The 27813-nt window shown below is 32.4% G+C and overlaps 1 protein-coding gene across 1 annotated transcript in view; it reads right to left on the reverse strand.

Annotated features, from left to right (window-relative positions):
- LOC149796371 (uncharacterized) overlaps positions 1–27813 on the reverse strand; it is a 122754-nt gene that overhangs the window by 24881 nt on the left and 70060 nt on the right. Inside the window, exons 16-21 of the mRNA XM_089960232.1 lie at positions 25888–25997; positions 24649–24794; positions 13573–13753; positions 11945–12074; positions 7412–7545; positions 1589–1669 (exon numbers count right to left, since the gene is read on the reverse strand). Of these exons, the coding sequence (XP_089816358.1) occupies positions 1589–1669; positions 7412–7545; positions 11945–12074; positions 13573–13753; positions 24649–24794; positions 25888–25997 (782 nt within the window). The remainder of the gene's footprint in view (positions 1–1588; positions 1670–7411; positions 7546–11944; positions 12075–13572; positions 13754–24648; positions 24795–25887; positions 25998–27813) is intronic.

Consider the following 27813-nt stretch of genomic DNA (forward strand, 5'->3'; position numbering starts at 1 on the left):
GAATCAACAGATGAATGCAATAAAATTAGTGAGGGGTGCCATAGAACCCACTGTCACTGTCATAGAATTCATGATGGAGTTCCACTAGATTGAGTGGAAGTCCACTGGGCTTAGTAAACATACACCCGATGTTGTGTGCTTCTGCCATTCATACTGGACACTTAATCCATTCCTCTTCTGTATCCATGCCCACCATATTTAGTGGGTAAATCTGAAATCTGAAATATAATAAATATTTTGTGTTTTTATGATAAATATTTTGTGTTTTTATGACATGTGTTTGAAAAATCTCTTATAGTCCACTTGTCCAGTTAGACAAGAAACACCCATTTTTACTTGCCCAGTCAGACAAGTACCACATATTTGTCTTGCCCAGTCAAACAAGTACCACTTATATTTACTTTCCCAGTCAAACAAGTACCACCTATATTTACTTGCCCAGTCAAACAAGTACTACATAGTTTTACTTGCCCTGAATAAACTTTTTGTTGTTGTTGTGGGATTTAATGCCATTTTTCAGCACACAATATCTATACATGGTGGCCAGTATTAATGGTGGAGGAAGAACCCGGGAAAACCCTAGAAAGAAGCACCAATCCATGAGAAGCTACTGGCAAGCTTTTTCACATACCCACATTGGCTGAATCTGAGACTCAAACCAGCGCAGACAGAGGTAAGATGGCAGTGATCCGTAATGGACAGCGCTTTAGACCACTTGGTGAATAAACTTGTAATCAATCAGCTATGATGAAAAAACAAGATGATGATGTTAATGACCTAAATTAATAAGGTAAAAACTTGTTTACCAGAACTTATTCTGTGATCATCCACGTAACAGTTACACAATGATGAAGCATGCTAGTGAAGTGCTTGTAGGAGTCTAATAACAAATGATGAAAAAAGAAATTCAGGTAGTTGTTGTTGTTCTAGAGTTTAACGCCATTTTTCAGCACAAGATAGGCTACACATGGCGGCCAGTATAACTGGTGGAGGAAGAACCCTGGAAAACCCAGGGAAGAACCACCGACCCAAGAGAAGCTACTGGCAGGCTTTCCCACGTACCCACGCTAGCCGAGCCTTGGACTTGAACCCACACAGATAGAGGTGAGATGGCAGTGATCCGGAACGAAGAGCGCTTTAGACCACTCGGCCACTTGGGGCCCCTAAATTCAGGTAGAAAGCACTAGCTTTCAATGAAAATGGTTAGCGATTCTCCCGAATGAACACCCGTCTCATTGATAAGGAATACTTGTTAGGGCTGAATCAGCACTTAACTTGGCAAGAGAAAGGGAAATTCACTTAACCACAGGAAATTTTCACTCTGCATTCTCAGTTGGGCAAATGAATTTTCAACCCCTTAAAAATCACATTAAAATAGATTCTGAGTTTATTTTATTTTAATTTGAAAAACTATGCCTGCTATGCAACAGTCTCTGCAATAAGAATTTAAGTGCAAATACTTTCACAACAAAAAACCTCTACACAATAATCATTACATGGATGACATTAATTCTGCCAAACCAGAAGGAGGTTAGTATGTCAATATGCTGGCAAGGTTATTATGATTTTTAGCTTATTGTGTCCTTACCTTTCTGATGGCAAGTTCCACATCATTAGGAACATCAGGTATTAGGTATGCCAAAATGAACTTCAGAACAAATACAATATGCTGCAATAACAAACAGAAGTATCAGTAGCAAGTAGTGCATTGTGCATGATTACCAAGCTTTGTTTTATTTAAATGGATTAGTACTTCTTAAATTAATACTGCCTATGTATGAAATGGATTAGCACTTCTTACATTAATACTGTCTATGTATCAAATGGATTAGCACTCTTACATTAATTATGCCTATGTATAAAATGGATTAGTACTTCTTACATTAATACTATCTATGAATCAAATGGATTAGCACTCTTACATTAATTCTGTCTATGTATCAAATGGATTAGCACTCTTACATTAATACTGCCTATGTATCAAATGGATTAACACTTCTTACATTAATACTGTGTATGTATCAAATGGACTAGCACTTCTTATGTTGCTGTCATATATATCTATAGTACATGACTGTGTTAATATTAAGGTATTTTTTATTCAAGACTGTAAAGTGTAATGATCATCTAAAGTGAAGATATTAGATAGTTACTTTCTGTACACTGGAATAAAATTTTATTTTAAGATATTAAGGGTGTAGAGTGTGTTAGGATCTATAAATAGTTGTTGACATAGGTGTTTGCAACTATTAATAATATTAATAATAAGACCGGTTTACTAGTTTAGGGTTATTTCCCTTGGGAGTGTTTATATCAGGTGGGTTCTTAGAAGAATTAAGTTATTTCCAATTAGATATGGGTTAGATCACATGAATAGGTCTTTTGCAATATTAGACTGAGTAGTAAGATTTGTCATGTGGGGTATATTGCAAGATAACCTAGTAATAGACTCTTGAAGGTGTATATAAGGAGAGAAATTAGCAATCAGATTCATTCATATTTTGGAGTCATTCTTATTTTGGAATTTGGTCTTACATGTTAAAATCAGTCTGCACATGTGTCTGGTGTTGTGTTTAGATAATTTGAGAGTAGACATTTGTGAAGATTATTCACTAAAACATTATTATGGGACTATTGTGAATTATTCAAAGGAAGTCTGGATAATGCCATTGTGATATGTACATTCAAGAATCTGAAATTCATTTGTAACTTTTGATTTTTTGCACCTGACTAGAAGTTTTTAGAATTATTTAGGATTCAATTTTTCATAATAATGTCAGTTCCTCTTACATTTTTGCTTCTTTCTGTTACTAAGCTTATGATCAGGGAGTCATAACATTACATACTGCCTATGTATCAAATTTATTATTGTGTTCCAAGTCTCTTAGGAAAACCAAAAGTGTGACACAGACCACTGGAGTGTCAAATATAGGCCACAATACTTTAGTTTTGATTCAAAAGTATAGTACTTCTTATGAAGTATTTACATACCAAATTACATGTCTGCATGCAATAGTGTCTGAGAAACAAAGCTAAACACAAGGATGTAGTAGTATTTATGACACATCCACATACCAAGTTACAATGTCTGCAGGCAATAGTGTCTGAGAAACTAAATGTGAAAGTTAATAAATGGTGAGAAAAATGATAGTAACGCATTTCTGAGTGAAGCATGTATGATTTTTTGTGATGCATCTTTAAACAAAGGTACATGAGTCTGTATGCAATAGAATAAAAAAATGTAACTAAATGCAAACTCTAATCTACGAAAAATCTAACTTAATGCAGACTTAATGTATTAAGATATGTAACTTTCATAAGCAATAATGTCCAAAACATTTGACTAAATGCAGACACTAATCTCAGTGTTGATGTCAGATAGATGGGCATCACTGATCTATAAAGGCATAATTGATCCATAAAGACATCATTGATCCAAAAAGACACCATTGATCCATTAGGACATCACTGATCAAAAAAGACACCATTGATCAATAAAGACATCATTGAACTATAAAGACATCATTGATCCATTAAGACATCATTGATCCAAAAAGACACCATTGATCCATTAAGACATCATTGATCCAAAAAGACATCATTGATCCATTAAGACATCATTGATCCAAAAAGACACCATTGATCAATAAAGACATCATTGATCCAAAAAGACATCATTGAACTATAAAGACATCATTGATCCAAAAAGACATCATTGAACTATAAAGACATCATTGATCCAAAAAAAATCATTGAACTATAAAGACATTATTGATCCAAAAAGACATCATTGATCAATAAAGACATCATTGATCCATAAAGACATCATTGTTACAAAAAGACATCATTGAACTATAAAGACATCATTTATCAATAAATACATCATTGATCCAAAAAGACATCATTAATTGATTGATTGATTTTATTTTTAATGGCACATCAGCACTGTTAGGCTATTTAGCACCAAATGACATCATTAAACTATTGATCCAAAAAGACATCATTGAACTATAAAGACATCATTGATCCAAAAAGACATCACTGAACTATAAAGACATCATTGAACTATAAAGAAATCATTGACCCAAAAAGACATCATTGATCCATAACGACATCATTGATCAATAAAGACATCATTGATAAATAAAGACATCATTGAACTATAAAGACATCATGGATCAATAAAGACATCATTGATCTAAAAAGACATCATTCATCCATAAAGACATCATTGAACTATAAAGACATCATTGAATTATAAAGACATCATTGATCCATAAAGACATCATTGATCAATAGACATCATTGAACTATAAAGACATCATTGACAAATAAAGACATCATTGATCAATAAAGACATCATTTAACTATAAAGAAATCATTGATCCAAAAAGACATTATTGATCTAAATAGACATCATTGAACTATAAAGACATCATTGATCCAAAAAGACATCATTGAGTTATAAAGACATCATTGATCCATAAAGACATCATTGACCTATAAAGACATTATTGATCCAAAAAGACATCATTGAACTATAAAGACATCACTGATCCATAAAGACATCATTGATCCATAAAGACATCATTGAACTATAATGACATGATTGAACTATAAAGACATCATTGATCCAAAAAGACATTATTGAACTATAAAGACATCATTGATCTAAATAGACATCATTAAATTATAAAGACATCATTGATCCATAAAGACATCATTGATCCAAAAAGACATCATTGACCTATAAAGACATCATTGATCCAAAAAGACATCATTGATCAATAAAGACATCATTGATCCAAAAAGACATCATTGATCTAAATAGACATCATTGAACTATAAAGACATCATTGATCTAAATAGACATCATTGAACTATAAAGACATCATTGATCTAAATAGACATAATTGAACTATGAAGACATCATTGATCCATAAAAACATCATTGATCCAAAAAGACATGATTGAACTATAAAGACATGATTGAACTATAAAGACATCATTGAACTATAAAGACATCATTGAACTATAAAGATGTCATTGATCTAAATAGACATCATTGAACTATAAAGACATCATTGAACTATAAAAACATCATTTAACTATAAAGAAATCATTGATCCAAAAAGACATCATTGATTTAAATAGACATCATTGAACTATAAAGACAATGCTGATCCAAAAAGACATCATTGATCCAAAAAGACATCATTGATACAAAAAGACATCATTGAACTATAAAGACATCATTTATCAATAAAGACATCATTGATCCAAAAAGACATCATTGATCAATAAACACATCATTGATCCAAAAAGACATCATTAATTGATTGATTGATTTTATTTTTAATGGCACATCAGCACTGTTAGGCTATTTAGCGCCAAACGACATCACTAAACTATAGAGACACCATTGATCCAAAAAGACATCATTGATCAATAAAGACATCATTGAACTATAAAGACATCTTTGATCCAAAAAGACATCATTGAACTATAAAGACATCATTGAACTATAAAGAAATCATTGATCCAAATAGACATCATTGAACTATAAAGACATCATTGATCTAAATAGACATGATTGAACTATGAAGACATTATTGATCCATAAAGACATCATTGATCCAAAAAGACATGATTGAACTATGAAGACATGATTGAGCTATAAAGACATCATTGAACTATAAAGACGTCATTGATCTAAATAGACATCATTGAACTATAAAGACATCATTGATCCAAAAAGACATCATTGATCCCAAAATACATCATGGATCAATAAAGACACCATTGATCAATAAAGACATCATTGATCCATAAAGACATCATTGAACTATAAAGACATCATTGAACTATAAAGAAATCATTTAACTATAAAGAAATCATTGATCCAAAAAGACATCATTGATTTAAATAGACATCACTGAACTATAAAGACATCGCTGATCCAAAAAGACAACATTGATCCAAAAAGACATCATTGATCCATAAAGACATCATTGAACTATAACGACATGATTGAACTATAAAGACATCATTGATCGAAAAAGACATCATTGAACTATAAAGATATCATTGATCTAAATAGACATAATTGAATTATAAAGACATCATTGATCCAAAAAGACATCATTGATCCATAAAGACATCATTGATCCAAAAAGACATCACTGAACTATAAAGACATCATTGATCAATAAAGACATCATTGATCCATAAAGACATCATTGATCCAAAAAGACATCATTGAACTATAAAGGCATTATTGATCTAAATAGACATCATTGAACTATAAGGACATGATTGATCCACAAAGAAATGATTGATCCAAAAAGACATCATTGATCCCAAAATACACCATTGAACTATAAAGACATCATTGATCCATAAAGACATCATTGATGCAAAAAGACATCATTGATCCAAAAAGACATCATTGATCGATAAAGACATCATTGATCAATGAAGACATCATTGAACTATAAAGACATCTTTGATCAATAAAGACATCATTGAACTATAAAGACATCATTGATCCAAAAAGACATCATTGATCAATAAAGCCATGATTGATCAATAAAGACATCATTGAACTATATAGACATGATTGATCAATAAAGACATCATTGAACTATAAAGACATCTTTGATCAATAAAGACATCATTGATCCAGAAAGACATCATTGATCAATAAAGACATGATTGATCGATAAAGACGTCATTGAACTATATAGACATCGATCAATAAAGACATCATTGAACTATAAAGACATCTTTGATCAATAAAGACATCATTGATCCAAAAAGACATCATTGATCAATAAAGCCATGATTGATCAATAAAGACGTCATTGAACTATATAGACATGATTGATCAATAAAGACATCATTGAACTATATAGACATCGATCAATAAAGACATCATTGATCCAAAAAGACATCATTGATCAATAAAGACATGATTGATCAATAAAGACATCATTGAACTATAAAGACTTCATTAATCTAAATAAAGTATATCAGCAGGAATACCAAAGACTAAAACATTATATGAATGTATGTACATCATTCAATATGAGTGATTACTTTGTTTAAACTGATACAGCAAGCTGAATAATTTATGTCTTGTAGACCATGGCAATTAAATCATTGAAATGTTTCAAAATTACAATATGATATAAACACCAATGCTATATTCTATATATAGTACTGTGAAAACATATAAAATATGGCATATAAACTGGTTATGATATGACATGAATTTAGATTGTTTGTACATCAAGATGCCTTGGACCCCATTCTAGTCTTCAGTGTGACCTCTTGATGTGAAAATAATATGTGTAACATTATAAATATGAAATGTCTTTTTTTGTACCATGTGTTTTTCTTCTTTGCTTACCTCAAATCCAATAACAACCCACAGCTTTCCTGTTATATCGAACTGCATCCCCCATTCAGATGTGAAGGCTATAAGAAAACTATTGGAAACAACTCCAGCAAAATTTACCAGTGTCAGAATTGTGTACCACATCCCTGAAAATTAAGAAAGTGTACTGGTCAATGTAAAACATGAAATTGAAAGTCTTTCGTTTAAGTGCCATCAATGTAACCACTGCTTTCGATCAGCTGGCCTGTAAACTGTCTGGATTCATTTCAGCACAAATAAAACTGTGTGCAAAAGGCAATCTCACTATCCAAAATCTTGAACATTTGGAACACAGGTTTTATGCATTAGATAATAAATCTCAGCTGACTGAAACAACTATTCTTAGTGATCACACAGGCAAAAAAGCCAGCTCAGATATATATCTGCTGCTTTAAAGATTTTGATGCAGTACATAGTTTTCTCAAAATATTGCTTGTAGAAATATAAGCGGTAAAATAAGACCTAATTGGGCCTGAGATCAATCTTCTGGCTGATACCTGCTGAACAACCAAATGCTCAAGAAATTGACAAAAAAATCTGGGTCAAGTTGATGCTTTCTGTAATTTCTTCATTTGCTGCTTATCATCTATGATATCAATAGAAAACTGTGTATTTTCAGCCATATTTGATGGCATATCACCACCATGCTTCCATTACTAGAAGCATTTTATCTGTAGGTAAATCATCACAAGTCCCATACTAGATACCCTATATTTGATGCACATCTGCATAACATATCCCATACTAGATACCCTATATTTTTGATGCACATCTGTATGACAAGTCCCATACTAGATACCCTATATTTGATGCACATCTGCATAACAAGTCCCATACTAGATACCCTATATTTGATGCACATCTGCATAACAAGTCCCATACTAGATACCCTATATTTGATGCACATCTGCATAACAAGTCCCATACTAGATACCCTATATTTGATGCACATCTGCATAACAAGTCCCATACTAGATACCCTATATTTGATGCACATCTGCATAACAAGTCCCAAACTAAATACCCTATATTTGATGCACATCTGCAGAACATGTCCCATACCAAAACCCCCGATGCAATCTTTTTTTTAAAATTCTGCTGAGCAATTTTCAGAAGTCATTTTGTTGGCATTTCCATTGTTAGTACTGATGGCAGATGAATGTCATTATATTGTATGAAAACTAAGCCCTTCAGGTTCAAGTATTTGTCAAATATATTTCCCAATCATATTGATATTAGGCAAATATATTCCCTGATCACATTAACTTAGGTAAATATGTAATAGCATGAAGAAATGCATAAGCAGCCAACTTCTACCATGAGTACCCTTACAGGACAATACATGTACCATCAACCTCTATGATGGGCATCCTTACAGGGAAATGCAAAAGCAGCCAAAGTCTATAATTCTATAATGGTTACCCTTACAAGTAAATGTATACAACCAACTTCAACACTTGTTACCCTTAAAGGGATATGCATAAGCATCCAACCTCTATGATGGTTGTTCTTACATGGAAATGCATAAGCACCCATCCTCTACCATGGGTAATTTTACAGGGAAATGTAATAGCAACCAAACTAACTGATGGGTACCCTTACAGAGAAATGTAATAGCAACCAACCTCTCTGATGGGTTTCATTACAGGGAAATACAAAGCAACCAACCTCTACCATGGGTATCATTACAGGGAAATGCAAAGCAACCAACCTCTACCATGGGTATCATTACAGGGAAATGCAAAGCAACCAACCTCTACCATGGGTATCATTACAGGGAAATACAAAGCAACCAACCTCTACCATGGGTATCATTACAGGGAAATGCAAAGCAACCAACCTCTACCATGGGTATCATTACAGGGAAATGCAAAGCAACCAACCTCTACCATGGGTATCATTACAGGGAAATACATAAGCAACCAACCTCTACCATGGGTATCATTACAGGGAAATACAAAGCAACCAACCTCTACCATGGGTATCATTACAGGGAAATGCAAAGCAACCAACCTCTACCATGGGTATCATTACAGGGAAATACATAAGCAAATAACCTCTACCACGGGTATCATTATAAGGAAATACATAAGCAACCAACCTCTACCATGGGTATCATTACAGGGAAATGCAAAGCAACCAACCTCTACCATGGGTATCATTACAGGGAAATACAAAGCAACCAACCTCTACCATGGGTATCATTACAGGGAAATGCAAAGCAACCAACCTCTACCATGGGTATCATTACAGGGAAATACAAAGCAACCAACCTCTACCATGGGTATCATTACAGGGAAATGCAAAGCAACCAACCTCTACCATGGGTATCATTACAGGGAAATACATAAGCAGCCAACCATACCACGGGTATCATTAAAGGGAAATGCCTAAGCAACCAACCTCTACCATGGGTATCCTTACAGGAAAATACATAAGCAACCAACCTCTACCATGGGTATCCTTATAGGAAAATACATAAGCAAATAACCTCTACCATGGGTATCCTTACAGGAAAATACATAAGCAAATAACCTCTACCACGGGTATCATTATAAGGAAATACATAAGCAACCAACCTCTACCATGGGTATCATTACAGGGAAATGCATAAATAATAAACCCAGCAAAAAAAACCCTGTTGAATTGACTAATAAATGTTAAGTTTAAATAAATCATGTACATGCATTAAAATGTATGGAAATGTATACCATTATTATGATATTAAATACGTCCATGAAGAATAAACACTAGAATGCCAGTAAAATGCATAATCAGAAATGTCCAATCAAATCCTTGTCCTTTCACATGTAATGCTATTCTTCTAAGTAAATGACAGTTATGTATATAGTGCTTGTCACAGACAGCAGCACAGAAAAACTCGGATAGTTATAAAATTCTATAAATTTCTTGAAATGCCACTTTGAAACTAAACTCTGTACTCTGTATTATGGCAACTGATCAAGGCTGTCATTGCACTGAAGAATTGTCCTTGACAGGCAATACTTTTAATTCTGGCACTATTGTCTCTATGTGCATGACAATACCCATCAACAAATGACAAGCTTGTCAGTTCAAACGGCTTGTCTTGACAGTATGGATGGCTAGAATGATGATGGGAAAATATGCTGAAATGTTCATCTTAGTATCAAGATGGACAGTTAGCAAGGCAACATACTTCTGGTTGCAAGCTAGAAAGTATGTGTGGCTGTATGGCTGAAATGGCTGGTTGACAACTAGAATTGCAGTATACAGCCAAGATGACTGATAAAACAGACCATTGAGGTTGGTATAAACCCATGTACAAAGATTTACAGACCCAAAGACCATGCTCATCCATACATCCACTGGAATGGAAGGACAAGACTTGTCAAATCCAAGTGGTAGGAGTACCAGAAATGCCATCAACTGTAATGCAATTTCCTGCACAAATATATGTGATTGTGACTTGGTGAGTGTGATAAAAGCATCTCATGTTCAATCTGGCATGCAGGAGCATAAATTGATGAAGTCTAGGGGTGAGGGTCAAAGATGTCATTTTCAGTTGTCTTGGTCATCACTGTTTAACTGAAATGATTAGAATGAGAAGAAAACAACCCAGATGTGTTCAACAACTAAAATGCATTCTTAAAAAACAAGAGAAAATTTCATCCAATCTAGGTAAAGACAACCATGAATGACCAAAAAACAATATGTTGGTGTACAAGGTCAGAAGATAATATCCAAAAACTCCCAACATTTCACACAATTATTGATAAAAATTCAAAAATAGTGATGCCAACATGTAGTAGATACATTAGTAATCAACAATAATACCACCTGTCTGGATGGGTACAATTAAAACTGTTTCTCTTATGACAAGAAATGAAGTCAGATGTTCATCATATGAGAGAGAAAGCTCAGACTGGTTAAGATTCAGATAATGGGTAGCCACCTAGTGGTGGTAAGAAGACGTAATGAGAAATAGTTTCCTCCATTTTTCTAAATGGAATATTTCCAGAAGGATTGGATTAAAGTGGTAGTGGATCAAATTTCCTAATGTTAATGTATCAAATAATGTACTTGATGGAGAAATGTTAGCTATGTAATGGTGTAAGAATGAGATCTTTTAAATAAATTGTCAAAAATTATGCATCATGGGTTCTTTATTGAGATGCAAGGATCAATAATCAATGAAATATAGCTAACTAAAATTAAATTCACCTTTTTCTCGAACAAAATCATCACATTTTCCATCCATAAAAATGTACCAGCTATACGGTATGTAAGGTAATTTAGATTATGAATTGAACTGACACTTTAATTGGTAAACAGTATTAAAAAGATATGTTGTAGCACTACATTTAAGTATTCTAACAATATGATAATAGAGTCAGACAGCACAACAGCTAAAAACTACGGTTTCAAAGTACTACAGTTCTTGTTAAAAAGTTAATGTAAAATTTTTTTATTTCAACTGAGAATTTTAACTTGTTCAATGAACTTTATAACTTCATTATATTGTACCTATATCCTCTCTGATGATGGCAAGAGGGCGCTGGTAGGTCCAGAGCATTCTTTTAGCATCCACTCTCAAATCTATCAAATTGGTCAAGAGTGCCATCAGCGGAGCAAGTGGGAATGAGGCAGCAAACAGCTAAAAAGGAATATGAATGCTTAAGAAATTAATCTTTATTTTCAGGTATTGCCCAAGACCAATGGGAAACAACACCCTGGCAATAGCCCTTAATTCATATTGTATATTTCAATTTGCCTATCACCATGACAGCAGCATCAATGGGCCATCACAACAGCCATCTTTAGAAAGAATATTTCTGGTTCATCTTTTAATGATTGTATCTTCAACTTTCATATATGTAATTTTTCCTTATATCAATATGTTTCCCTGGCTAGATGAAATTCCATCCTTCTTAACAAACATCTGTTTTTGAAACTTGTGTACTTTTTGTTTCCGCTATGACAATGCTTTTCCTCATGTAAAGTATTTATTGGGCATAGAGAAACCTTCATGTCATTTTAAGAAAATGCTTTTCCTCATGTAAGTATTTATTGGGTATACAGAAACCTTCATGTCATTTTTATATACATCCTGACAAGTATCTGGATAAGGCCAATTTATTCTAATGTTTACCCAAAACTGACTGAAAATTGTACTTCTTTACAATAAAATGTGTAAAGCTCAGGACAAAATTACCAGTAACATGTACACTGTAAAATATTATTGTTATTTCATCAGTAGATACAATTACCATTAATGTGCACACTGTTGTACATGTATATTATAGTGTGTGCTTAACATTTTTCCATGACTGTAGATTGTAATATGGTCATTTGTAAACAACATTTTACAGAGCTCACTTTTGAACATGATTGTAGATTATACTTTAAGATAATGATCATTTGTAAAGTATATTTTTACTTAGATCTGAGTTCAGGATATTGGTTTTCCCTTGAAAACTATATGGTCTACCTGATTTTAGTCAATTTAAATAAACTGACCTGACCTTGTTTATGAGTTTGATGGAAATCTCCATTGGAAGTCCAGTGCATTTTGTTGTGTTGTAAGTCAGGTGACAGTTGGTACATAAACCAAGACCAAGCAAACAATTATTCATTCCATTATCAAGTACAATCTCTAAAATCATTGTTAGTTGTTTTCAGATATAGTCTGAAAACAATCATTTTCATTGCAATTATAAAATACTCACTAACATTTTGGAGTAGATCACTATTCATTCAAGGACATTCTGGACTATATTATTGTAATATATTAAGACTGCTGACACATCAGCATATTTAACACTGAAATTCATTTGGAACACTATATAAGTTTAGACTTGTGACAGAACTTTCATAATTATTTGGGACTTAATTCACAATACTGTAATTTCCTTTTAAATTGTCACTTTGTGTTCACGGGAAATAAATTATTTGTTGAATTTTACTAAACTTGTTAGGTTTGATTTTTCTGTCATTTAATTTAAGACCACAGAGTTGTAACACAGCACAATATATACAGCTACATATAATATTTCATACAGCATGTAAATTATGTATGGTGGATATTTAATATTTAACTACAATGTACAATACCAAATGATACAAATTATCATCCTCAGTTTGGTGGCACTCACCATTAGGAATCCATACTGTATAATTTTCTCAGTGTATTCACTGAGGGTGAAGTCCCCTAGTTGGGGCTTCATGTACTCCCACTCAACAAAAGGCACATCATGTGGACTGCGATTGTCCTTTAATTTCAGACAGAAGCAGTGACAGCAGGTCAGTTTTTGTTTCCAAATTTTTTTCAACCAACTGAAAATTTAGAAAAAAGATTTCACATTAAATATAGGCATAATTCAAAACTAAAAAACACAGAAACATAAAATTTTAAATAAGAGACCAAACATGGGCCTGAAAGTACTCAATATGCAAACTCTTTCAAATATTAATAACAATTACAATGTTCATACCAACATTATCCATTAAGCTGATTGCAATTTTCCTACCAATGTTATAACTGAGGTTGACTTAACCTATCACTGATTCAGTTTTTGACAACAATTATTTGTTTATCACTTAGCCATCACTTGTTTATCACTTGCTTATCCATTCATTTCCATCATGATGGGGTTACAATCCCAAAAGCCCAAGTAATTTAGTATCCATTAATTTACATAATGATGTGGTTACAATCCCAAATGACCCAGATATTTCAGTACCCATTCATTTACATGATCATATGGTTACAATCCCAAAAGCCCAAGTAATTTAGTATCCATTCATTTACATCATGACTTGATTCCTATGTCACAGTGAACATGATTAGTGATGATTGTGTGATCCCTGTTTAGAAGTCATGATATTTAGAGTTTTGCTTTAAGTGACCTGGGTTGAGCAAATCCCATAGCACAACATCTGGAACAAGTGCAGTTATTTAGTTGAGTAAGTCAAACTTTTTTGACAAGTTCATCTGAAAAAAGTAAGGTTTTTTTTAGTATGAAAATGCAAACAATTATAGATTTCAGTCTCATTCAGAAACAGCTGATAATCTCTCTCAAATAATCAGTTGCATTCACAACAAATATATTTGAAAATATGAGTACCATAATTTTTGGTTAAGTAGCCATTCCAGGGCACAGGCCACATGAGCCAACATTTGATTACCACTATATTTTAAGTATAAAGAACATTTTGTTCACAGTAGTAATGCAGCAAGTTGGTTTGGACAACCAAGTACTTAGGCCCAGTACTTAATGGCACAAGCTGTAATGCAAGCAGTCAGTTTTGGATAACCTTGTATTTAATCCTAGGCCATGACACTTTAGTGATAGTTGTACTTTAGAAAAGCCAGTGTGTGTTCACTGCAGCAATCAGATGACCTGGATCTTCTTATTTATATTTAATTTATAGTGTGTTATTGACCTTTGTCCATACATGAGGAAATAAATTTTGACCTACCTGACTAACGTCACTTCTAAAAATATATATATTTGCTTGGTTTGAGTTCTGAACCTTGCTTTGTCCTTTGGAAATTCTAATGTGTATTATTGTGATACATCAATACTGTTGGCACACCATCTAATTCTAAGCTATTGGTATATCATCTGCTTTATACTGTACGTTACTGATGCTGCTTAGTTTTCCCTTATGATTTAAATACATCAAATGATATGACATTGTTATCTTGCTTCACATAATCATCGAGATGATAACTTCGCAGATCATTATTACTTACTAGTGTGCCTGCCAAAATGCAGTTATCAATACAATGTTGTCAGCTATCGATGGCTGAGGAGATTATAAAATTACTGCAAGTTTGTTAATCTCCTTTCCATTTGTCTTAGGGACATTTTTTCTTCTCGGATTTCATATTTAGCAATGATTCAGAGGTCATTACAATTAATTTTGTTAATTTTCAAAGAAGATGGCAGCCAGTCAATCTAAGGTATCAAGTGAGTAATATCATTGCATTTGTATATTTAAAGATAAAAAATACCAATCATTTGGTGTGTATTGGACAATGGAGGGTAAAACTAAATCTTAGGATATCTCTGAAAAATGGTCATGAATAACACTTAGAGATGTTTCTATGACTTGTTAAGTAATTTTCAAATGTTCAACTAAAAATAGAAATGCTTCTGCCAAACAGGTAAATGGTAAAATGTTTTGCCCAGGTTACATAGTACATGTTGCTGTAATCTATTTCGGTGGGTGGTACCTAAATCATACCAGATGCTGGGGAGGATGCAGGAATTTATTCTGAAAGGATTTGTTTGCAAGAGGTGGTTCAAGGTAATTCTTTTTCACCTAATAATGTACAATTTTAACAGATGGGAGGGGGAACCTAACCATCAGAGACCATCCTCCCCCAAATGGATTTCTATATGGAAGTGAAGCAAAAAGCTTCTAAAGCTATACTACAATACATATATGAAGAGTTTCCCACATATTCTATACAATGGCTGTGAGAGATTCCAACTGGACTGGAAAGTTTGCCTTTCTGTGTAACAGCCTGAATTTCTTTATTTATTCCTTAATAATACATTCGATGTTATCTACATCATACATTTGCTGAGTCTCCTTAATCTGCTCTATGTACTTCATTTAAAATGAACAGCTAATGATGTATAATTTATACACAAGGTGCTGTTACAAAAGCAATTTAACAAAATATCAGTTTATGATGTTAATCCACTTAGAAGCTTCATTTTAACAAAATTTAATATTATGACAGAAACTATTATATGCTGCACAAGCGAACAAAAGAATGCTTAACTGTGATAAATACTGTTTCAAGTAATTATGATAAATAATATTGTTTCAAACAATTTTGAAATTGTAATTCATTCCTTCCACATTGTTTCCATTGATTTAGTAACAGATTTTAAAGGACCCCACTGAAACTGAATGAGTAACAACAAACAAGCATGAGTATGTGTAGTGAGTTCTATAAAAAGTGTGCATATTTAAAATGAGACATGTGGCTCAAAATTGTTTCCTAACACACAGGATCACCAAAATAATATTTTTCTGATCTGTCTAAATTTCACTATCCTGCTAAAATCAAACAGAAGCCAGTTCATTTTCTAATTCAACATTTATCATTCATTAACATCAAGTCAAAATAATAACAATATTTCACCAAAAAACTCAATACCAAATTACCCCAACAACTTTAGTATTTCTCAGAATAATCACTGCACTTCACAGTCTCTCCTGGGTCACACCTTAGCCATTTGTGTTCATTTTCCCAGTATTTCTGTTATATTTTAGTAGTTTCCATTGATCATGTATGCAATCACACTGTTCCTTGTCATCAAATTTCTACTCTATCTGAATACCAGCCCCAAGACCCTATGTACCTTTTGTTGTCATTAGTAACAAAATCAGTTCTTGGATGCCTAGTTTCATGTGCACAAAGACTGTTTTTACAATAATCACACTAATTTACTTCATGCATGGCTTAAAACCTGCCCATTTGTACTGTGACCATTCATTATTATATAAATCATGTGATACAATTATTGCAATAATTGAAAATCATATATAGATATATATTGCCCACTGAATCTAGACACAAAGACGCATTGATCCCATTCAAGAGTGCTCTTAAAACTCACTTATTTTGAATGCAAGAACAAATTTAAAGACCTAATAATTTTTCCTACCTTAAATATTTTCAGCATGTTTTTTATGTTTTCTAATTTCATGGTGTTTGTTTTTATAATCATATCATTATATATGTTTTTTTTGTTATAGGTGTTGTCTAATGTTGTAAAGCACTTACAGCTTCTAAAGACTAGGCGCTATACAAAGTCCTCATTATTATATATATATATATATATATATATATATATATATATATATATATATATATATATATATATACTCTAGTTGAGTTTTTTCTCACATGAGAAACCTAAAAAACATTCATAATTTAACTCAAATATGTTCATCTTCAGTATCACTTTAAAAGTCAATGCTAAGTTTAATGATAGGCAACTGTTCTTTTCTATTCTTGTCAAAAATAAATTTATCAAATACAATTTTTTTTTTGTTTCTTTACTATGACTAACCTTTTGTTCATGTGAGAAATTGCATATTAATAATTCCCGCTTGTGTGAATTTCACATGAGCAGACTTGCTCATGTGAAGAAATGCTTTGTTAGATTCTGTTGCTCATGTAAGTTCTACCTAATTTTCATGCTCACATGACACTACCATGAGTTAGATTTCACACGAGAATGTTGTGTAAAAAAGGGTAGCACATTTTGGGATTTGGGGTCTAACTGATCCAAATAAATCAATTCTAAGTGTTTTTTTTGTGTTGGCATGTTATCAGAATTAATTTATAGAACTTTTGTAAATATCTGCCCTTGACAATCAAACCATGCGTTGTGTTCTAATATAGACTGGTCACTTATACCAAATATACAACAACCACTCATCTCTATGAAAATGCTATACAAGTTTTTGGTGAAAACTGCAGAACTTTTCACACAAGTTATAAACAGTAAATTCAACTGCTGCCAGCAATCAAATGAACACATATATAGGACAGCTCTTAGTAACAAATGAAATGCCTCTTGGTCATTGCTGAAAACAGCCTTGTGCAGTAAATATCCGCTATATTTAGAGCTATTTTCTGGAAAGATAACTATATCAGAACTATGTTTCTAAGAAAGATAACTCTATCAGAACTATTTCTATGATAGATAACCTGCTGCTATTGTTGCCAACAGTGTCACTCCTTTTATGGAAGGCTCCCTTCCAGCAAACATTTTACATCTATTTAAGGTAAATCAATGCTCCCTGAAGCACAATTTGAGTTTGGGCTAAATTACATAGGGATCAGGCACAATTTAAATTTGGACTTACAGAGGGGTGAAGCATCATTTGAGTTTGGGCGTACAGAAGGGACAAGTGATGTTCTAATCAATCCAAGCCACAGTGTCAAACTGTTTACACTGTTTTATGTATCTCAGAGGTAAATATCAAACTTGGCACACAGGCATTTGAAACTCTTTAATTGTTACGAAAATGTCAGAATATCTAAATAAAGTTGACGAAACAAAATTATGTACAGATCAGATACATATTTAAGGAAAGGATGGCTACCAATTTTCTAGATGGGTGGTGGTGTAGAATACATACTCCTATTTTTTTCTGTATGAATGCCAATTATCTATCTACCATATTGACAGACTGACTGAAAGGATGGTAGTTCCAAAATAAACCAGAAGAAATGTCTGTGAACTAAACATGAGAAGATTTAGGGTTAGTCTATTTCCAAAGTCACAGTTGCATTTGAATGCTGCAGTTAATTAAAACCAATCAAAGTTTTTCAGCTTCTTTTGTTGCAAATGTGGATCATTAACTAATGACATAATGGGAACATGATCAAGCATGAATTATTTCCCTTTGCTATTTACCCAGTTCACAACAATATACCAAAACAAATCAAATGAGATTTTGTTTTATTTCTAGGAATGGCTTCATAGAGATGTAAATAAAGAAAGATTGCACTTTTTAAAATTTTGTGATTAAATATTTCAAACTGAAATACTAAGCTACTATTTTCAAATCATACACACATGACCTTAGGCTTGGAAAATATTACCCATACATTTTCTCACCTTCCATTTGCAGCAATTTCTTCTTGATTACTTTGGAACTAACATCCTTACAGTCATACAGCCATGGGGGACAGATAATCACCATTATTTCTTTTAGGTATGGTGGGATTTGAAAACATTATTCCGAATGACATTAATTTGCATTCTCCATCCCCACCCACCAAGGCAACTGGTTGACTGCTTTGATTTATTATACATAACTGTATTATTGTTATTTCATTTTTTTCTTTTCTTAGATATTCTAACATTTTCATACTATAATGAGAGTTTCAAAGGTCTGTGCTTGGTTCTGCTTATTTCACCAAGAAAAATGTACATCACTAAGTCGGATGGGGATTAAAAATCCCACTCATGAAACAAAAGCTGTACCTGGTAAATTATTTAAATAGCTGAAGAAACTGTGGAAGATACTAAAAGATGAGAACTGAATGTGTGACTCAAAGAGACTTTTGACTGATGTGCAATAACTACCATAACATTTTAAAAACACGATAGCACAAAATAAGGAATTTAACACTATATGTGTATGCAGCAGATTTAATGGCATGTCAGCACAATAGTGGTTATATGGTTACAACAAAATATAAAGTTCAAAAAATAAATTGCAAAAAAATTAGGATGACAAACCCTTCTGAATAAATGTAAACAAAGAAAAACAAGACAAAAATGAAAATGTAAAGACATTCAACTTTGCTAAAGTGTGTATAAGATAAAAATAAAAATGTAAAGACATTCAACTTTGCTAAAGTGTGTATAAGATAAAAATGAAAATGTAAAGACATTCAACTTTGCTAAAGTGTGTATAAGATAAAAATGAAAATGTAAAGACATTCAACTTTGCTAAAGTGTGTATAAGATAAAAATGAAAATGTAAAGTGTGTATAAGATAAAAATGAAAATGTAAAGACATTCAACTTTGCTAAAGTGTGTATAAGATAAAAATGAAAATGTAAAGACATTCAACTTTGCTAAAGTGTGTATAAGATAAAAATGAAAATGTAAAGACATTCAACTTTGCTAAAGTGTGTATAAGATAAAAATGAAAATGTAAAGACATTCAACTTTGCTAAAGTGTGTATAAGATAAAAATGAAAATGTAAAGACATTCAACTTTGCTAAAGTGTGTATAAGATAAAAATAAAAATGTAAAGACATTCAACTTTGCTAAAGTGTGTATAAGATAAAAATAAAAACGTAAAGACATTCAACTTTGCTAAAGTGTGTATAAGATAAAAATAAAAACGTAAAGACATTCAACTTTGCTAAAGTGTGTATAAGATAAAAATGAAAACGTAAAGACATTCAACTTTGCTAAAGTGTGTATAAGATAAAAATGAAAACGTAAAGACATTCAACTTTGCTAAAGTGTGTATAAGATAAAAATGAAAACGTAAAGACATTCAACTTTGCTAAAGTGTGTATAAGATAAAAATGAAAACGTAAAGACATTCAACTTTGCTAAAGTGTGTATAAGATAAAAATGAAAACGTAAAGACATTCAACTTTGCTAAAGTGTGTATAAGATAAAAATGAAAACGTAAAGACATTCAACTTTGCTAAAGTGTGTATAAGATAAAAATGAAAACGTAAAGACATTCAACTTTGCTAAAGTGTGTATAAGATAAAAATGAAAACGTAAAGACATTCAACTTTGCTAAAGTGTGTATAAGATAAAAATGAAAACGTAAAGACATTCAACTTTGCTAAAGTGTGTATAAGATAAAAATGAAAACGTAAAGACATTCAACTTTGCTAAAGTGTGTATAAGATAAAAATGAAAACGTAAAGACATTCAACTTTGCTAAAGTGTGTATAAGATAAAAATGAAAACGTAAAGACATTCAACTTTGCTAAAGTGTGTATAAGATAAAAATGAAAACGTAAAGACATTCAACTTTGCTAAAGTGTGTATAAGATAAAAATGAAAACGTAAAGACATTCAACTTTGCTAAAGTGTGTATAAGATAAAAATGAAAACGTAAAGACATTCAACTTTGCTAAAGTGTGTATAAGATAAAAATGAAAACGTAAAGACATTCAACTTTGCTAAAGTGTGTATAAGATAAAAATGAAAACGTAAAGACATTCAACTTTGCTAAAGTGTGTATAAGATAAAAATGAAAACGTAAAGACATTCAACTTTGCTAAAGTGTGTATAAGATAAAAATGAAAACGTAAAGACATTCAACTTTGCTAAAGTGTGTATAAGATAAAAATGAAAACGTAAAGACATTCAACTTTGCTAAAGTGTGTATAAGATAAAAATGAAAACGTAAAGACATTCAACTTTGCTAAAGTGTGTATAAGATAAAAATGAAAACGTAAAGACATTCAACTTTGCTAAAGTGTGTATAAGATAAAAATGAAAACGTAAAGACATTCAACTTTGCTAAAGTGTGTATAAGATAAAAATGAAAACGTAAAGACATTCAACTTTGCTAAAGTGTGTATAAGATAAAAATGAAAACGTAAAGACATTCAACTTTGCTAAAGTGTGTATAAGATAAAAATGAAAACGTAAAGACATTCAACTTTGCTAAAGTGTGTATAAGATAAAAATGAAAACGTAAAGACATTCAACTTTGCTAAAGTGTGTATAAGATAAAAATGAAAACGTAAAGACATTCAACTTTGCTAAAGTGTGTATAAGATAAAAATGAAAACGTAAAGACATTCAACTTTGCTAAAGTGTGTATAAGATAAAAATGAAAACGTAAAGACATTCAACTTTGCTAAAGTGTGTATAAGATAAAAATGAAAACGTAAAGACATTCAACTTTGCTAAAGTGTGTATAAGATAAAACTTCAAGGTATTACATGTGCAATTCTCAGAAACAAAAGAAATTATATAAAAGAAAATATCTTTTAGGGTCAATGATACATTAAAGGCTTTCATTATTCAGGATTACTAAACTGACTCAGAACTTCAAAGGAAATTAGAGAAAGTACAAACATAAATGCATTTAACTATAATATAATTTAATGGATAAAAGTGGAAACTGTTCAATTTGACAAATACACTGCAACTTCAAGTATTGATTCTCAAATCTCCCACTTTCTTGTCTCACTGTTTTTGTACTGTATAAATAATGTAGCAAGCTGGAGCATTGTCTTACAAATGTTTTGGTTTATTTTGTCCATAAATAAGTGTTTTCGTTTATTTTGTCCATATATAAATGTTTTGATTTATTTTGTCTATATATAATTGTTTAGGTTTATTTTGTCCATATATATGTTTCGGTTTATTTTGTCTAAAATATTGATTTAGCCCTAAAGTCAATGAGTTTTTTTGTAATTCCAATAAATAATTTAAATAAATAAATTCATCTCAAATTAAAACTGAACACATCTGAAAGGCTGATTCCAACAGATCAACATTTAAATAGCAATTAATGATCCTGATTTAAACAAATTTTATATAAAAACCTAAGACACAATAAGAGGATAAGAATGAAAGATAAAAGTTAATTTCCAGAATATTCTAAGTTGAAAACATGGTCAGAATGTTTACTTAAATTTTAGTAAAGATCATGACAAATATCAGGTAGACCAAGAATTCCAAGTGGAAAACCAATGTCTTGAACTCAAATCCAAGTAAATATGTCTACAAAAATTATCTTAAAATATATGGTCTAAACTCATGGACAAAAGTTAGGTTGTTGTTGCTGTTGTGGGATTTAACGCCATTTTTCAGCACACGATAGGTTATGCATGATGGCCAGTATTAATGGTGGAGGAAGAACCTGGGAAAACCCAGGGAAGAACCACTGACCCATGAGAACAAAAGTTAGGTATAATATGTTGATCACTAATTTCCCATTCTCAGAGCATAAATAAAAAAAATTAGATTAAAAAAATTTGGCAATATCGCACTGCCTTTATCAGCAACCAATGTTGATCACATCTGGTGTAGATGGGTGTTAATTCAAGTCTGTTGTCCCTATTTAGTGTTGTCCTCTGCTGTCATATTTCAATTGCCTCCTTCACATTCTTTTCCATTTGTTGTCCTCTGATCACCTGGCCATTTTAAGTCATGTGGTCAATATTAGTCACTGATAAAAGCAGTGTTATATTGCCAAAAATGTCCATTTCTTAAGACATTTATGCTCTGTGTATGGGAAATTATTAATGATTATGAATTATCCACAGCAAGTAAGCCACCTTTTCAGCTGTATGTAATATGTTGTTTACAAAATGATGATTACAATTCTCACTATATATGTTAAATCCTTTGTGTTGGTTTGTATTTGTGGTTTGAATTTTTAATGTAGCTTAAACAATTTTTCAGTCATATTGCTATAATGTCTGCAGTGTGGCAGTTTATAGTGATGTCTAGCTCTGGAGCATCATGCTACAGACATGTAACACCATGTCCCACCCAGTGACATTATCCTGACACCAGGCCGACCCATCCTAACACTAACCTCTTAACACTGAGTATCAAGTGAGGCAGCTGCTAATACCATTTTTATAAGTCTTTGGTATGACTTGGCCGGGGTTTGAACCCATGACCGCACAAATCAAAGGCAGACACAATAACTACTTAGGCCACAAAAGCAGTAAATTCCTTTGTTTAATTGTTCATCTTTATTCATTCATTCCTTTTTGACAAGTGCTTTTGAAGACGGTATGATGCACATGCATGTATTAAAGTTTTGCAAAAACTTTAGTAATTTATTGCTAGTATAATGTGGGCCCCAGGTGTCCAAGAGGTCTACAGTACTCATCTTTACTGATCACTGCCATCTCAGCTCTGTCCACATGGGTTTGGATCTCAGGCTTGGCCAAAGTGGGTACGTGAGAAAGCTTGCCAGTAGCTTTACTTGGGCTGGTGGTTCTTTTGGGGGTTTCCTCAGTTCTTCCTCTGCCAGTTACACTGACAGCCATGTATAACCTATCTTGTGCAGAGAATTGCCATTAAACCCAAAACAACAACAAATTGTTTAATACTATGTTAATAATATGAAACAAATACAATAACTGTCAAACCTTTTATTAATTTCTTCAGAAACATATGGAGATTGAAGTAATCCCTAAATTTTCTATAATGTAATAATGAAATCACGAAATTCAGCAGCAATAATATTATCAAATTTATTTGCAAATATATATTGAAAAGTTGTTTTTATATGGAAGTTAGCTAATTTGTTTAGTTACTCAAATGATTTGAGCAATGGATACATCTAATTATATCAAGTGTACTTTTACCACATCACACTTAATAATCCCTCCTGGGGATCCTTGGCAAAAATTAATCACTCTTGCAGATGGATAACAGACTGGCATCTAGTCCTACCATTAGTCTCCTTGCCATTTTTATTTAACTCATTACAGCTAATACTAAGTAATGAGCATACAGCCTCCTCATAGCAGGGTTAATAGGACACATGCAGGGTTAATGGGACACATGCAGGGTTAATGGGACACATGCAGCTATCAAGTTTGGTGAATCTGATCCTGGCAGTCTGAGAGGATAAAGAGCTGCAGACAGACAGATGGATAGATATACGGAGAGACAGCTGATGTCTATACAATATCCATAATGTGGGAACAATACCCACTCCTACTTACGGCAGGATGACATCAGATAAGAACTTGGGAAGGGGCTTGCTGACCATAAGAATAAGGACCTGGAAGGAGAGCTGGGACATGCAGGTACCCTCACAATCATCCTGGTACTGTATGCCAAGGCTTAGAAGACCAGAATCGTCAAAACGCTGATGAAGAATTAAAAAAGAAAAGACAACGTAGCTACATAAATTGTTGTACAAAAAGCTCAAAAGGCACCATTCTAGACAAAGGCTTTAAAATTTTCAAAATGTTCAGTCTATTTAATTTAAATAAGTGAATATCTTACAATTTGTATCCACTTAATGGAAGTGAGAACAATGGTTGTGGTGGTGGCACAAACAATAGAGAAAAGCATGTGAAACTACTGCTTTGTTCAGAATTTCAGTTGCATCATGTTGCCACTCTAGTGTAAAGAGCATTGACCCAGATTTACAGATACACAATTCACCACAATGAAACACATTTGCTTTTAAGAAGAATTGAATATTTTTAATATGTTTTGCATAGCTAAGAGAAGTTATGTTCTGCCAGTGATTAATCAATTCAAATAAAACATAAAGTTATTAACATGACCTCAATAGTCCCTTGTAATTTGCATCTGGTGATGTCATAATGATGTATTTAAAGCTGCCTTTCATTGCAAAGAAAAAATGTTTGGTTTGGTTTGGTTCTTTCTGGCACAGCAACACAAAGAGGTTATTTAGTGCTGAGGCAATCTGGAGTAAAGTGCCCTGCACAATGATAAACCAGGGCAGCTGACTCAGGCTGGTCCGATGATATGTCTGGAACCATTTTGGTTCTTAGTCTGGCATGCCAATCACTAAGCCAACGATGATATGTCTGGAACCCTTTTGGTTCTTAGTCTGGCATGCCGATCACTAAGCCACCGAAGCTTTCCGCAAACACATCATGTAATAAAATAGATATATTTAGTGAGATTCCATGATTTTTATTCAAATGTGTGATCACTACACTTGTAGTCATCAACAAATCATTAAATTCATTATAATAATCATCATTATCATTGGACATGTTGTTGCATTAACTAGATAAAGAAAGAATCCCCCAGCAGGTATTCCTGTTTGAAGTTATAATTTCAGCATGTCTGTAAATAATTGATCTAAAAATGTAAACAAAGATAATTAAAGAACTTACCCCTCTGAAAGATAATTAAATAACTTACCCCTCTGAAAGATAATTAAAGAACTTACCCCTCTGAGAGATAATTAAAGAACTTACCCCTCTGAAAAATGCAATGTAGAAGCAAGATGCGTAGTTATTTGCAAACTGAAACACAAAAAGTTTGATGATGAGGGCATCATCAAACTGAGTCTGAGTCCGATGATTTTCTGAAAGGAAATAAAAAATATTGGCTGCATATCAAATAATGAAATCATCAAAATAGTTTATATCAGCTACACAGTGTAAAAAAAAAAATGTATACAGTGCATGATTTCTAATACATCAGGTCAATGAGAAACATTTTTTGGAAGAGAAATGTCCACTATCTATCAAATTTGTATCAGACTGATCAAAACAGGCTGGTTTTGATTTCCCCCACTTCTCATACTATATCATATCAAGTACCTTCTGACACCCTATCCTATATAATTCGGTATCAGCCAAGGAGTAATAATATAGGTGTGTAAACATAGATGACAGACACAATCAGAATTGTCAGCATAATTACCTCCCCTGATACCTCTTTATTACAAAATTGTTATGCATCCGGCTCAAGTTTCATTAGATGAATAAACTGTAACTCATCAACCCCATGTGCCACGTCTGTGTTGTGAGTTTGTACCCTAATTCTGATCTCTGTACCATTGACATCATTTACGATAAACTGAATGGGGTGGTATTACATAAAAGCAGACAGATGTAACTTTACACTGATGTCAACAAAACACAGAAGGAGAAACCTAGTCTTTTAGACCTGATTTTTTAAGTAAAAATTGCTGGTTTTTGCAACCAGAGTTTGTGTCTGGACTTTATAATTTTTGGCCTGAGATCTAAATCAGACCAGTCCAAACTGCACATAGACAGCTGAACCTTTGCAAAAGGTAGGATAAGTTTTAGATTTGGAGTAAAAATTGGCCAGAACATGAAAATGATGTGTCCAGTAGTGACAAAACTCAAATTTTTACCCTTTTGCTCATGTGCAAGAAAAATAAACAATCCAAAACAATATTTTTCAAACATATGGGCATACAGCTAATTTGCCTGGATGTATTCAGAAGTAACCACAAAAATGCATTTCCTTTCCTGCTCCCATTTCAGGCAAAAATGACAAGAATCTCCAGGGTTAATGAGTTAATTAAATTCTCACATCAACTTTCATAAGATAATTCAATCTTAATTAAATTGTAACTGCAACATTAATAAGATGACTCAACCTTAATTAAATTGTCACTGCAACATTAATAAGATAATTCAATCTTAATTAAACTGTCACTGCACATTAATAAGATAATTCAATCTTAATTAAACTGTCACTGCACATTAATAAGATAATTCAATCTTAATTAAATTGTCACTGCAACATTAATAAGATGACTCAACCTTAATTAAATTGTCACTGCACATTAATAAGATGACTCAACCTTAATTAAATTGTCACTGCAACATTAAATTGTCACTGCAACATTAATAAGATGACTCAACCTTAATTAAATTCTCACCTCAAATTTTGCATACTGATTATTTTTTTAACCACCGCTAGAAAATTGACCCTAGTACAGAAGACTTATCTCCTCCTACTTTACTAGTCATTTATTTTGATAACCATTACAATTCCTTAATGAAAATTCAAGTGTGAATATGCTTACAATTCCTTAATGAAAATTCAAGTGTGAATATGCTTACAATTCCTTAATGAAATTTCAAGTGTGAATATGCTTACAATTCCTTAATGAAATTTCAAGTGTGAATATGCTTACAATTCCTTAATGAAATTTCAAGTGTGAATATGCTTACAATTCCTTAATGAAAATTCAAGTGTGAATATGCTTACAATTCCTTAATGAAATTTCAAGTGTGAATATGCTTACAATTCCTTAATGAAAATTCAAGTGTGAATATGCTTACAATTCCTTGATGAAATTTCAAGTGTGAATATGCTTACAATTCCTTAATGAAAATTCAAGTGTGAATATGCTTACAATT

This window comes from Sinohyriopsis cumingii, chromosome 6 (genome assembly GCF_028554795.1).
Source record: "Sinohyriopsis cumingii isolate HCF-2022 chromosome 6, ASM2855479v2, whole genome shotgun sequence".
NCBI lineage: Eukaryota > Metazoa > Mollusca > Bivalvia > Unionida > Unionidae > Sinohyriopsis > Sinohyriopsis cumingii.